At 48.2% G+C, this 13555-nt stretch overlaps 1 protein-coding gene across 1 annotated transcript; it reads right to left on the minus strand.

The window, feature by feature from the left end:
• Window positions 1–2497: 2497 nt before the first annotated feature.
• On the minus strand, window positions 2498–5875 carry LOC116444071 (the record flags this gene model as incomplete). The annotated part of the gene is given in 4 exon segments (XM_032109134.1): window positions 2498–3929; window positions 4706–4972; window positions 5137–5200; window positions 5328–5875. Coding segments are annotated over 4 exon segments (1398 nt in total), but the record flags the coding sequence as incomplete, so codon positions are not given.
• Window positions 5876–13555: the final 7680 nt, after the last annotated feature.

A 13555-nucleotide genomic window follows, 5' to 3' on the forward strand; every position in this document is an offset into this window, starting at 1 on the left:
CTTGAGTAAAAGATTAGGTACTAAAATTTGTCCCACTTTTTATTTATGAGCACAATGGACTGCAAAGCACACAGGATACCAGCAACGGCTGCATTTCAGCCACATGTGATCCCTGTGGAAATTGGGATTGCTCAGAAGGACATGTACCAACACACAAAGAGGATTTTTTCTTCCTAATTACCCACCCGCATGCGGGAAGGCAGGGTGTGTATATCAGTAAATCTCTGAAGTTTGGAGGAGAGGTAATGCCCAGGATTAAAACTGTTACAGACACGTTATTTCTTGCCATATAACGTGGAAATATCAAAGTTCACACCCTGTTTTTTTGGAAGATCAAACCAAGTGGATGGCAGAACCTGCCTGGCTAAAAAGAGCACCAGTTTAGGACTCATGCTCACTATGCTGAAGAACCTGAACTGCTTTTTTTCCACCAATTTTTAATTCTTCCAAACTATGTCTAGGCCATGACCTAAAAACCCAGAAATTGCAAGGTCTGCACCATGGAGAGCATGAGGAAGGTGAAACATCCCTCTGAATGAGTGGTGGGTGTTTTGGGACATGCCCTCAAAGCTCATTCCCAGATGCTCCATTTCCAGCCCCGCTCGTCACAAATCCCACCCAAAGCCTGGGGACAGCTGAGCATCACACACAGCATTTCTGCATTGCACTGTGCAACCTTTCCCCAGTCTCAGAGAGCTCTATTTCCTCTTCTTCCCCAACTCAGGACAGGAGAGGATGAGCGTAGCAGTGCAAGTGGCTGCCGCCACCCTGGCCCCTGAAGATCCAACACACACCATCCTGTGGTGGTCAGGCACCGAAGTTTAATGCCTCACATGGTTAGGGCGAGAGCCCATAATCCCCTGGTTCCTCTGTTTACATATTTTTATGTGATAGGTTCATGTTTCCCCCTCCCTGTTTTATGTGTTTGTTAATATTCATTTCCCCTAAGTTAATATGTATTAATTCTAGAAAATTCTGTTGTACTCGACACCCCATTGGTTCCTTGGCTAAATCCCTCCTTTGTGTTATTTCCATTGGTTCCCTTCCCCTCAACCCTGCCTTTTGTCCACTATCCCATTTGCTGTATCTGTTATCCCCGCCTTCCCTATCCCCACTATAAAACCCCTGGACTCTGTCAGATCCTGAGCTCTCCGTCTCTTCCCCCCATTGTTTCACCTTAGTAAACCTTCTGCATGGAACTTACACAGAGTCCCCTCTCTCTCCCTTCTTTGCCTCTGCCTGTGTGCCTTCACATCAGCTCAGGGACGGCTCCCTCGGGTGAGGGGTGCACCCCTGTCTGCCTGTGCTCTTGTGTGTGTGTGTGTGTGTGCCACCATAGTGCAGTCAGGTTACAGCTGGGCCTCTGGGTGCTCTTTGAGCTAGCACGCAAAAACCTGACTCAAGAGCATGTGATCAATGGCCTCTCGCCACAAAATCTGTAAGTTTACGTCATTGGGTCCTTGTTGCATTAAAAGGTCCCCCCAAAAGACTGTGGAGCCTGACCTGGCTACCACAGTGTGTCCCCAGAGCCACTGTTAGTCCTCTTGTTCATCCCAGTGGCACACATGATGCGCAGCTGAATGTTCAGCTTTTGGTTCATCTGTCGCCTATGTCCATTGTCCACATTTTCCATAGGAGCTCGAGCAGAAGCTGGGCTTTAGTCCATAACACATGGCCGTGCAGAGAAATCCACATCCATGGAAGTGCTGGGTGTGGTGGTGGAAACACTCTGAAGCTCTCCTGAAGCACAGTCTCCCCCCCGTCATGACATGTCTCTCAAATATCTAGGAGCTTAGGCTGAGTGGGATGTCCGAATGTGAACAGTATTACTGATCCCTGTTTAAAACCATATTCCTGTCCCAGTCTGCTCTCATGATCTTGCCTGCTTTGCAGGAACACTGTCATGCAACCAGAATTCTGAGGAAGGCCCCTGTCTTGGGGTGGCTTTATGATGTGTATCCCATGTCATTGCCCTATGCCCAGAAATTAACTTTGTGCCTTTCTATGCCTCTAAACTGAGCCTGAGAGGGGGAAGGAAAAACTGAGCAAAACGTTTTCAAAGCAGTTTGCAGCTTGTTCAAGGTCACACAGAGATAGCAGTTTTTTCCCCAGCTGCGGCAGGGGAGCAAGGAAGCACCCGGCTTGCTGCTTTCCAGTCAGTTTTTGGCCAGTGGTTCAGCTTCTTTTTTTCTCCAGAGAGAGACTGAGAGTTGAACTTTGCTTTTTCCTTCCCTGGAATTTCAGATTTTCTCCCTTTTCTACTGGACTGTTTCAACCTCCAAGCACATCAGGAGGACTTTCCACCGAGCGCAGAGGGTGAGCCAGCTCCGAGGAGACCAAAGGGAGGACTCTAACACTTTTCCCAGGTTTTTTCTCCACAGCGAGAGATTTTATTATTTAGCATTATTTTCCTTTTCCCGTGTGTTTGTGTAAATAAATAGTTTTATCTCCTTCACTTTCCTTCGAGGAAAATTTATTTTTCCCGAACCTGGTGGGGGAGGGGTGGTTGTGCCTTCTCTCAGAGGATATATTTCTAAATTTGGCCAAACCGGAACACCCCCCAATGGTGTCTGGGTGAAGCTGTGGGATGGAGTTGCTCTAATGTGTCCAATCCTCCCAGGAAATGAAGAGATACCTTTATTTTTTCTTTTAGCCTAGGATATCTGTAGGGTTCTCTTGTCTTCCTCTTTCCATTCCCAACCCACTGAACCTTCACTGGCAGGACAGGTCATGCTGCCATGTCCCTTTTGTCTTCAGAGGTGTAGCAACTCTGGTGCTTCTGCACATCCTGCATAGAACTGGATGTCTTTAAAGTGTTGGATATACTGCAATATCTAGGGTGGAGAAGAGAGATGGCAGAGAAGGATGGGAACAGGAGTCAGATGGAGGTTTGTTGGCTCTTTAAGATGGCAAATGTCACCAGTCAAACTGAGCAGGAGGATAAAGCATTTGCCTTGCTGGATCTGCACCACCAGAATGGACTTCTGTGAGGGAGTCTGAGTCCCGGGCAAGGGTGAATGAAGCCAGTGTTGGCCATGGCTTGATCTGCATCCCCTGCCTCAGCCTGCCTGGCTCCCACTTGTTCTGCCAGGCAAGGACCCTGCTCCACCTCCTCAGAAGAGACAGGTTTGCGTGATGTCCCCTGCCCCTTCCCCATGCCTGAGAGAGAGCCCAAATGAAAAGGCAGGTGTCTGTTGGGTCTGTGGGCTCTCCCCTCCCTTTGGGCTGCTGAGACTCGTTACTGCTCCTCTTTCTGTCTTGGCTTTACCATTTTCAGCTGTCTGCAGCTGTCATACTTCAAGACATTCCACTCTGCTTGCAGCCACATGTTGGTGGACTGGAAAACGTTGTGGATGGCCAGCTTGATGGTCCACAGCTTCCTAGTTTTCTCAGAAGTCTTGCTCTGGATGTCAGCCCAGTGAGCCTCCTGGAAGGAGAGGACACAGGCAGCATGGGGACATGCCCCAGCAAAGGTGATGCTTCAGCACCAGAGCCCCTGGCTGGGAGACCCAAACTTCCATACTCCAGACTGGTCTTCCATTCTTCCTTCTGCAACCCCGTGGAGGGGGAAAAATTAGGAATCTCCTCCAATCCCAGGCACTGTTACTGGACTCTGCCATGACCCCATGGCTGAAGGATGAGACATCAGCCAGTCTTGACAGAGCCAGGCTTGGAGATCTTCCCCTGCCCACCCCACAATTCCTTACCCAGAGGGGGATGTCACTTTGAGCCTGGTCAAAATGTAGTTTGAACTGCACCAGCTCATTTTTGTACTGAAGCATCTCAGCTTCTTTCTCTGCTCTGTACTGTTCCAGTAACATCTTGTCTTGCTCAGTCAGTTGCTTGTGCCCCTGTTGTGACTGCATAAGGTCCTTCTGTGTCCTCACCAGCAACTTGTACCATGAAGTGACTTCTGAGATGTCCTCAAACTGCAGCACAGAGTTCCTGGTGTTAGTACCTCTCTGCCCTCCACACACCAGCTGCAGGTCTCATGCCATTTGGCACCATGCCCTTACCAGGGCCAATGCCTCCCCTACCTGAAAGATCTTCCCGCCTTCTCCAGCCCTGACTGTTCTGGGGTTCTGCCATTCTCGATGAGACTATTGCCCCGGTTGGTTCCTGAGCATTGCTACATTCCCGATGTGGTGGTCTCCCACTGTGCCACAGCCAGAGCTGTCACTGCCATAAGCAAGGGGAGGTGTCGCCTCTTCCCCAGGTGAGCAGTGCTGTGACAAAACACAAAGCACAACTGCAGCTTCCAGAGCCACATCCCCAGACTTGGGAGGCCATGACTGGGGTGGTTGGAGTATGTGCAATACATGGAGTGATGCCCTGAGAGAAGGCACAGCTTTTTGACAAGTGCCTGAGGGCACTTTCAGGGCAGTTTTCATTTCTCCCAAACCATCCATCTGACCCAAAACAGTGACACAAAGGGGTCCCCTTTCCCCCCAGCCCTGAGCTTTTCCCCCTTCTCATGGTTCTTCTTTGCTTTTCTCAATCTTTCACTTCCTGTTCTGGTTCTCCTACCCTAACTCCACTCCCTGTGGCTCACCTTGGTTGCAGGGAATCTTTTTCCATCCCATCGGAGGTCTCTGGGTTCGACCAAGTGTCCAGTGTTCTGGACTTGCCTTATCTTCTCTAGTTATAGCATTTATCTAATGCCCTCCCCAAGGCCATGATCTGTCTTGCTTACATCCAAACTCACCTGTGAGAACTTCACCACATTCTCCAGGTATTCCTTCAAGATGGAGCACTTCTACACTCTTTTGCAGAGTTTCCAGTGCTTTTTTCTGAGGGCTTCCAGTTCCATCTTGGCTCTCAAAAGCTTACCATCCTTTTTCATCTTCTCCTCTCTCTGTTTGCTGTTTATCTCCAGAGCCTGGATTCGTAGCTCTTCGCGTTCCTGGTGGTTTCCCCCACCAGCACACATGCACATACAGAGAGAGGGAAAGGGAGGCAAGGGAAGATGGAGCTGAATCACTTAACAGCACTGCTAGGACATATCTTCAGAGAGGAGAGACCAGTGCTGGACCACCCCAGGAACATTTCCTTTCCATATTTCACAGGGCCATCCTTCTTACATTGACCCTTAGGTCCTGGGGACAGGTACCCAGGATGGCAGTCTGAATTTCAGACCTCCTTGGATCTGTCCCCTGAAGACAGCTGTGTGCCAGTAGTGGGGGCAAGGCTAACACCTTCCCTGGGGGACATTTTGGGCCCCCAGGAGATCACACTGGTACAGGACAGGCTCTTTTCCACCCAAGACCTATCAGGGCTTTCCATATCTGTGGTACAAAACCTTGTGCCCTGCCAGTCCTGTTCCTCACAGCTCCAGTCTCAACAGGAGGCTTGAACAGTACTGCAAGCCCAAGACTCTCTTCACCAAGGGAGGGGAGGAGTTGGTGGTGTGGCTCAAGGTCATCTGGTGTACCTGTATAGTCCTTCCACATCTCTCCACGTAGGCTTTCAGCTGGGCCCTCTTGGCATGCAGGTCCCTCCACTGGTCAGCGATGACTTTCATCCTCTCCCTGGAGGCCTGGCAGCACCAGAGGGAGGGTGACCTGGCTGCCTGCACCCAAAATTTGTCACCTGCCTCCCAAAAACCCTCCAAAAAACCACGAGCTCTCCCAACCATGCCCCAGCACCCACACATCTTTCCCACCTTGTATTTCTCTGCCAGGGCCTTTTCCATCTCTTGGGCTTCTTTCTTCTTCAGGAGGCGAATAAGTGAATATGGGGAGTCATCCTCTGTCACTGTGAGTTCCCTGCCGCAGGAGTTTTCCTTGGGGTTACACTGAGTTGAGTTCCTTGGCAGGGTGTTGGATTGCTCTGGATGTTGGACTGTGTCCTGGGTCGGGTGATGGGAAAAAGCATCCCAACATCATCTCAGATCCCATCTGGCAGCACGGCATCCCCACCCCTCCCCAGCAGGCATCCCTCTGACAGAGCAAAGGAGTGTTACAGGGTGGAACAGGGCTGGGGAAGGGGATGCTGAGATGATGGACGTAAGGCATGGGAGTTTGCCATGGTGAGGGAAGGAGGTATGGAGAAGGCTGAAGAAGAGGATGCAAGCCGGTGGAGGAACCCCCTCACCTGAGCAAGGGTGGGAGTTCCACCGTGTACATCCTGAGGAAACGGGCTGACTTCTCATTGCTCCAAGTCTCCATTGCTCCAGCCACCAGCAGGAAACAGGGAGCCCAGGTCCTGCCAACACTGCTTCTTTCCCAGCTCAGCCCAGGGGCTGCCCTTCAACCCTGAGGGCTCAGTGTGGGAGGCAGCAGGCAGGGGATGAGCCCTGGGAGCCTCTTGCTTCTGCTTTCCTCAGATCTTCCTTGACCCGTGGCCTCTACAGCCCCGTGGCTATTCCAGCCTTGGAGAAAGGCCCTATGGCTGCTTCAACCTCTGTAATAGCCCCTTTGGCTACTCCAACCTCTGCAAGTGTTTACTTGGCAACTTAACGGTTGCTTGGCAATGGAACATTTACTTGGAATCAGGGGGACTGACCACTGCATCCAAGACTAGGAGTTATTTCATTCCCCTTCTTTCATTTCTTCAGGTTCTTCCTGTGCTAAAATTTGACCTCTGCTGGCTTTATCAGTGCCCCTGACAGCCACATCCCAGTGTCCCAGCCCTCAGGGCTTGCTCCTTCTCTCCCAAACACCAGATGGAACCACTTTCAACAGGGACATCCTTGGGGATGTTTAACCACTGTACTGCCATGGTGTAGTGCCCTCCCCTCAGGACCCAGCTCATTGAGATCAGCTGCACAGCACTTTCCCTCTCCTTAGCAAAAACATCCCCATGGCCCATCCGCTGTTGGGCCTGGCAGCTCCTGTGCACAGCTCTAAAGAAAGCAGCTGCTTACTTCATAAGACCAACAAATTTCTTCCACCTGCTCCCTAATGGGCTACTTAAATCCTCCAAATGAAGCAGTGGAAAACTATCCCTCCCTGAGAGTGGTTTTCAGTTTCCTATTTCCCTTCTTCCCCTTTCTGAAGCCTAGGCCTTCTTACAGGATGGTGCCCAAGCTTTGGTGCGTTGATGCTTGCCTGCCATGCATCAGGCACCAGGCACATTGATACAGCCAAATTAAACAGACTTAATGACTCCTGCAGCCAAAGCACCAGGGCCATGTGCATGTGCTTCACTTTCAGAGTCTAACAAGGAGAATATCTCTTCCAGTCAAAAGGAATTTTTTCTCCTGCTAGTTATGATGAAAGCTCAACCTGGAGATGAGCTACAGAGATTGGGCTGAATTTCAAGGGCTGATAGTCAGAATAGAGGAGTTGCTTCACCTGGGAGGAACCAGCGCAAACAGACTTGATCAGGCGGTCCTGCAAGCTCCTCTTGGTGGTTTTACTCTCACTCATCCCTGTGCAACATGTGTGGCTCTACCAAGATTTGCTCCAGTGACAGGAAAAATGAGTTTGAGGAGAGAAAACACAGGAAAAACTGTGGACATCATCTGGACTCCAGCACTCTCTGCTAGAAGTGCAGTTTCCAAACATTTTTTGGTTTTTTTGACTAGATTTGCACTGGGGTTGTGGAGACTGGAAGAGGAAAATTAAGTCTTGGAAGTCTTCAGAAATATCGAGTGGACATGTTAAGGACCGCACACCAGCATGCTGTGTGTGGACTGCCACAGCAGGGGGGACTGGTAGGAAGGGTGGTGTCAAGAAATTTTGACCAGTGTCAGTTTTTTTTAGTTTAGAAGTCTATACATCTTCTCTTCCACCTCCAAAACATCACTTTTGCCTATCAAAGCCTTGCAAGAAACCAGCAAAATGAAGAGGCATTTAAGAGACACAGAACATGACTGAGCTGCTGATGTGGAGCCCATGCTGTGCTGTGGTCATGGAGGCCATTGGAATGGGATGTCCCATGCCACCACCGGCTTTGCAAACTTCCCTAAACCATCAGCTTATCAGTTTGCTGACACCATCTGTCCCAAGGGTATTAGATCCACACACTTTCCCCTGAGCTAAAGAAACTGCCCTGGGCAGCACACCAGGGCACCTTCAAAGTACACTTTACAATTTAAGAAAAAAAGCCACTTCTTGTTAAAAGCAAGCAAGCAGCATCCCACAAGGTGCCCACAGAACCTCAGCCTTTCTATTTTATTACCTTCCTAATCATTTTGTCTGCTCTGGATAAATAAAAGTTCCTCTGACATGTAGAAAGGTGCCTGGATGGAGAGAGCAGGTTGGCCCAAGGGCCAGCTGGTCCCCCCAAGTCCTGGTTCTCTCTCCCATGCCCTCCAGCATCTCACTGAGAAACTTCCCCAGTTGGGACAGTCTGCTCTGCCAGGGGCTGCAGGAGAAGCTGTTTGCTTGCAGGTGGAGGCATGTCAGGAAAACTGCCAGGCAAGGCATTAAGCAATGAACAATAAGCAAACTAGAGTGCAAAATGCCCACCAGCTGCAGCAGGAGCAGTGTAGAGGAGCCAGCTAATATCCTACATCTGCTGAGTGTTGCAGCAACCCCAGCTCCTCCTCTGCTTTCCTCTGCCCGCCTCTTACACATCCATGGGGCCATGGCTGGGATTTGGAAATCTGAGAGGTAGGATTATTGTCTTGGTTTGCTCTGGTGTGGTATCATGGGCCCCTGGGAATATTCAGATACAAACAATGACCAGTTCCCCTTGTCCTGACCCACCGTGTGGCTGGCAGGCAGCATGACAACACATCACCTGGAGCAGTGCTCACTATTCACAGACTCTTCCTGTATCCAAAATCTCAGAGAGAGATGACAGGCAGAGACAATGGATGGAAATCAAGTTTACACGTTTCAGACACGTCGTTAAACAACCTGTGGCACCACACCGTGGAGGAACGGGCATGAGGACAGGCTGAGTGGCCACAGTGCTGCTTTGCCCACAAGCCCATCCTCATGCTGGGACATCCAAGGAGCAGCAGTATGAAATGGGGGAATGCAGGGGCTTCTCTAGTTTGAGTTCCCTGCTAAAGAGCAGGTTGAGCCAGATTCAGTTGTTCCTGCCATCTCTCCTCCACACCTTTGTTGGGAGGTACATGGACACTCCGAGGGCAGAGAGGAACCCATGGAGGTAAAGATTTGCTGTTGACCCTGCTTGGAGCTGGAAGTCAGAATGAAAAACTCCAGAGGTCCCTTCCGGTAGGTCCCCTAAATTATCCTACAATTCTATTAACTCCCCATTAGTCTTCCACCCCATACTGCTGCCCTTGGCAGGAAAAGCCCACCTAGGTGAGGACAGGGGCACTTGGCAGCCCTTTCCCCACAGCCTGGGTATATGGGCAGAGCTTTCATCTCAACCCCTGGTGGTTCTAAAGTCTCATGAATTTTTATCAAATGCTAATGGTTTAATTCCTTCTCACATATGTAGAAACCTTCCCATGAGTCTGAGCTTTTTGGGGGTTTGCTTTGTTTCTTTTTAACTTTACAATACTTTTAATTTTACAAGTTCATAAATCAACTCTTCTTCCTTGCTCTGCCTTGCACCTCCTGTCTGGGTGTGGCTCTAAGCAAATGAGACCCTTGAATGAAAATTAACTTTTTTCTTTTTTTTTTCTTCAAGAATTGCTCATGTCTCCTCATGGCCTCAAATATTTCATGCAGGTTGTGCCATGTATTTCACAAGCTAAGCCAAGCAAAACACCGCCTTCCATATACACTGCAAAAAAATGTTTTTCAGGCTCAAAGCATTTCTGTCTTTGGCAGAATCTTTTCTCAAAGCATACCGAAGAAAAAGTATGGAAATGAAATACAAAGAGTGGTTAAAATAATATTTTGGGTAGAGATGAGCCCAAACCAAACCCCAGATTAGAAAGCCAGATACCCCCCTAGATACCATGCCTAAAATGAGGAGGTTTGTTGTGATACTTGGAGAACAACTGGAAAGCATTGCAGGTCTCCCACTGAGTTTAATTTCCTAATTGAACTTATAAAAGTCTTAACCCCTGCCAGTCCTCACAGCTAACACAGATCCTTTTATATTTATGTTATAGGTTATGTTTACCCAGACTGGCCCTGTGTGGATTAGATGGGGGTGGACTGGCTGTGGGGGGACAGATGGGGGTCTGGCATGACAGAGAGGATCCACAAGGCAAAGGGACTCCACTGAACCTGGGCAGGAGACCCCAAGCTTCCCTGGATTTCAGTGTGGTTACTTCTGCTATTTGGATCCAGCCCGTCACTGACATGGGCACAAACTGCGGTGTAATTTGGGGTTTTAGACCCAGCATTTAGGACTGGATCCAAAACTCGAATGGAAGAAATTTGGGATAGAGGCTTTTAAGAGTTTAATTTGAAACAGAAAACCCATGAAACTATTTTTGCCCTCGTCTTTAATTGAACTATTTTTTTTAATCCTCTAGTATTCCTGGGCTGTTCAGGCAACCAGCAGCAATGTCTCAGTATTAAATAGGACACTTTATGCTATAGGAGTGATGAATGACTGACAAACTCAGCTCCCTGTGAAGCTGCTGTTCTGGAGAGGTGAACAAACAGCATGTTACAGCTCCACGTGTGCACTCAGCAGCAGCCATAAGAAAAGCTGACTTTAAGGAAAGCCTATCTTAACAGCAGATTTCAAGAGGATAATTGCACCTACTAATTTATAAGTACTCTCAGAATCTGATAATGCAAGTCTTAGAGGCGTCTTTACTTTCTGTATCCCAGCAGAGAGTCCATGTATGTGACTGTAAATTAGGACAGTTTAATAAAGTGTATTTTACCCTCTAGTTTAATATTTTTATAAATCTTAAAATAGCTTTAAAAATATTTGTCCTAATACTCGACAGGATTTGGGCTTGTTTTTCTACCAATTTAGTGGTTGTAACACAGGTCTTAAAATAGAGGGGGAGGGAGAGTGTTGTTTTGCACCAGAAGCTGAGTGTGCACCCAGCATGTCAGCCCCATTGTACAGAGCTCCTGCCATCATGAGCCAAAACCATCCCAGCTCCCTGCCAGATAAGGATGGACATGCCCTGGGCTTTGGCCACTGCTTTGTTCCATCCTGTACTGTACCAGGGCTGCTCCTGTCTGGTACCCACAGCACAGGCATGTGCCCAGCCAAATCCTCCCCCATCTTCAATAAACCAGGTAGCCACACCTCTGTTCCTCCACCCTAAAACAAGGACAGGACTTGGCTAAAATGCTGAATACTCAGTGACGCACCTGCTGCTAGGCAAAATGAAACCTCTTGGGCATTAAGGGTCCACAGTGCAGGAGAAACAAGTCATTAAAAATCCTTTTCTTCATGTGAAGTATCATGTGTTTTTAATGTTTCAGGCTGTTGAATCCTTGCCCATCACAGCTTGGCAATTGCTGGTCTGCAGGGGTCAAGTCCTATCTTTAATACAGCTCACCCAGTACAATCCCAGCTCTGCCCTAGCAGTGGTGCCAGCCTCTCCTGGCACCACTGCCCAGATCCTCACTGCCACAGATGCACTGATTCCTGTCCCTCTCAGCCTTCCCAAGCAGTTTTGAGAATGACAGGCATCCAGGCTCAAAAGCAACTGAAAGGCAGTTGAAAAGCAGAGAAATATGCCTGGACTCCATCAGCAATGTCTTCAGACTCGGTCACCCTTCAGAAAGACAAACTCCATGAACACTGCTCTCATATACATACATGCACACACAAAAACAGTTATTAGCTTAATAGGGTGAGTATCAAAATGCAACAATAAATTATCTGACATCTTTATTGCTTAGAATGACAGATTCAAACAAAGCTAACCCTTTAATTATGTTTATATAATGTAATTTGGCAGAAGTCATAAAGCACCCCTTTGGCAATGCCAGATTAAATATTTTACATTTGCTTGGGCAGCACATTACAAGACTGGCAGCAGTATTTTTGCCCGATGCTCCAGAGCAGTGTCTGCAGTAGTGTAGGTGGGAACAAGGGCATAGAGGCTCTTCCCTGAAGGAATTGTCCTGGGATGAAGGGACCCCAACCCCATATTCCACTTTGTAGAGCTCCCCTTTCCACCCTTGCACCCAGTTGAATGGCACCACTGGCATTTGCCAAGACCAAAACAAAAGGCCCTGCTGATGCCAAGGGCACCAGTGGTGCCTCTGTTATTGCTGGTGGGGGTTTCCTGGGCCACTCACCTTTCTACCCACTGCAGCTTCTCTGGGTCCTCCTTCTGTGTACAACAGGAGAAGAGGTCCCACACTATGCCACAAACATTTTGGCTAATGGTCCTTGAGAAGGTTCATACCTGGGATTTCAGAGTGAGGATGAAGCACCATGAGCTGTTCTGCAACAGGCCAGGGAACAGAGAGCAGTCTCTATGTCCAGATTCCCAGAGCCCATTTTCCCATCACTCCTAAGTATCTTCCCAAGAAAAATGAGTTCCCACACCAGGCTTGGTGTCTGGGTTCCTCTGTAGGAAACTCCTCAAAGATCCCACATTTCAAGCTCCATGGCTCTGTTCTTCACTGTTGAACTAGAAATGCTTGTTGCCTGTTTCAAAAGGATGCAAATAAACACGGCCCTCACTCCCAGAACAGGTCCCATGAAGCTGCCCCTCCACTGCTAGAACATCAGGAAAGTAGATGAAGTTAGAACAAAGCCCCTCAAGATCCAGGATAGCCATTGTACTGGCAACAAGGGATTTTCCACACACCACCACCACCACGCCGGGAATCTCAGTTCACCCTCAGCCCTCTGAAATCCACGTGCTTCCTCTGACCATGAGCACCTACTCCAACATATCTAAATCCATCACTGCCAAGGACCACCCCAAACTCATGGGTCTTCCAGAGGGGTTTCTCTGACTTGGTTCTGCTGCCACAGTGGTAGCACAAAATTGATACTCGTAAACAAATACACCACAGTAGAACCCAGTGCAGGGAGAATGTGGCTGTATCTCTCTGCAGCCAGTGAGATGGAAACCAGCATTCACAGTCTGCTGGGGCAGCCAGCATAAACTTCCTGTAGCCCCACTACTTTAAGTTCAGACAATTTCCCACACACACACTTTGCCCAGCATATTTTCTGTATAATGTGACGTCGGTATCAGTTTGATTTTCTCATTATGAACACCAATTTGGATGCTGCAAGAGGTACTTAAAACTCTCTTCACTGTCATAATTAAGTGATGTCTGTGGAGACATCAAGAATGAATGAGGATACAAGACAGACAACAGGAACTCGAACTTCTTCAGTAACATGTGGAGCCAAATGGTGCAGACTTAGATTCAAATTTTTTAAAAAAACACCTAAAAATAATTCAAGTGGTCCACAAAACAATGCATAATATACAATTCAGAGCAGGACTTTGACTAATGTAAAGAGAGGAGGCCTTTGGAGCACTAAGCAGAGCAGTTTACAAATTCTGGAGTATGTCATGTTTGCATCTAAGTGTTTTAATTACAGAATGAATAAATCTACCCAGACAAAATTTCTTTGGGTTCTTCAAAGACAGCCTTGACTGTTTTGCTAAAGCACTTTTCCTTTTTGCCTTCATATAAATTACGGTGTGCAAAAAAATAAGTCAATTAAGAGAGAACAGGCATTATGAAATACTTCCCTTTGCATAAGCACACAGGCTTGCAAATCTCATTGAAAT

Source organism: Corvus moneduloides, chromosome 5 (assembly GCF_009650955.1).
Source record: "Corvus moneduloides isolate bCorMon1 chromosome 5, bCorMon1.pri, whole genome shotgun sequence".
In the NCBI taxonomy this organism is placed as follows: domain Eukaryota; kingdom Metazoa; phylum Chordata; class Aves; order Passeriformes; family Corvidae; genus Corvus; species Corvus moneduloides.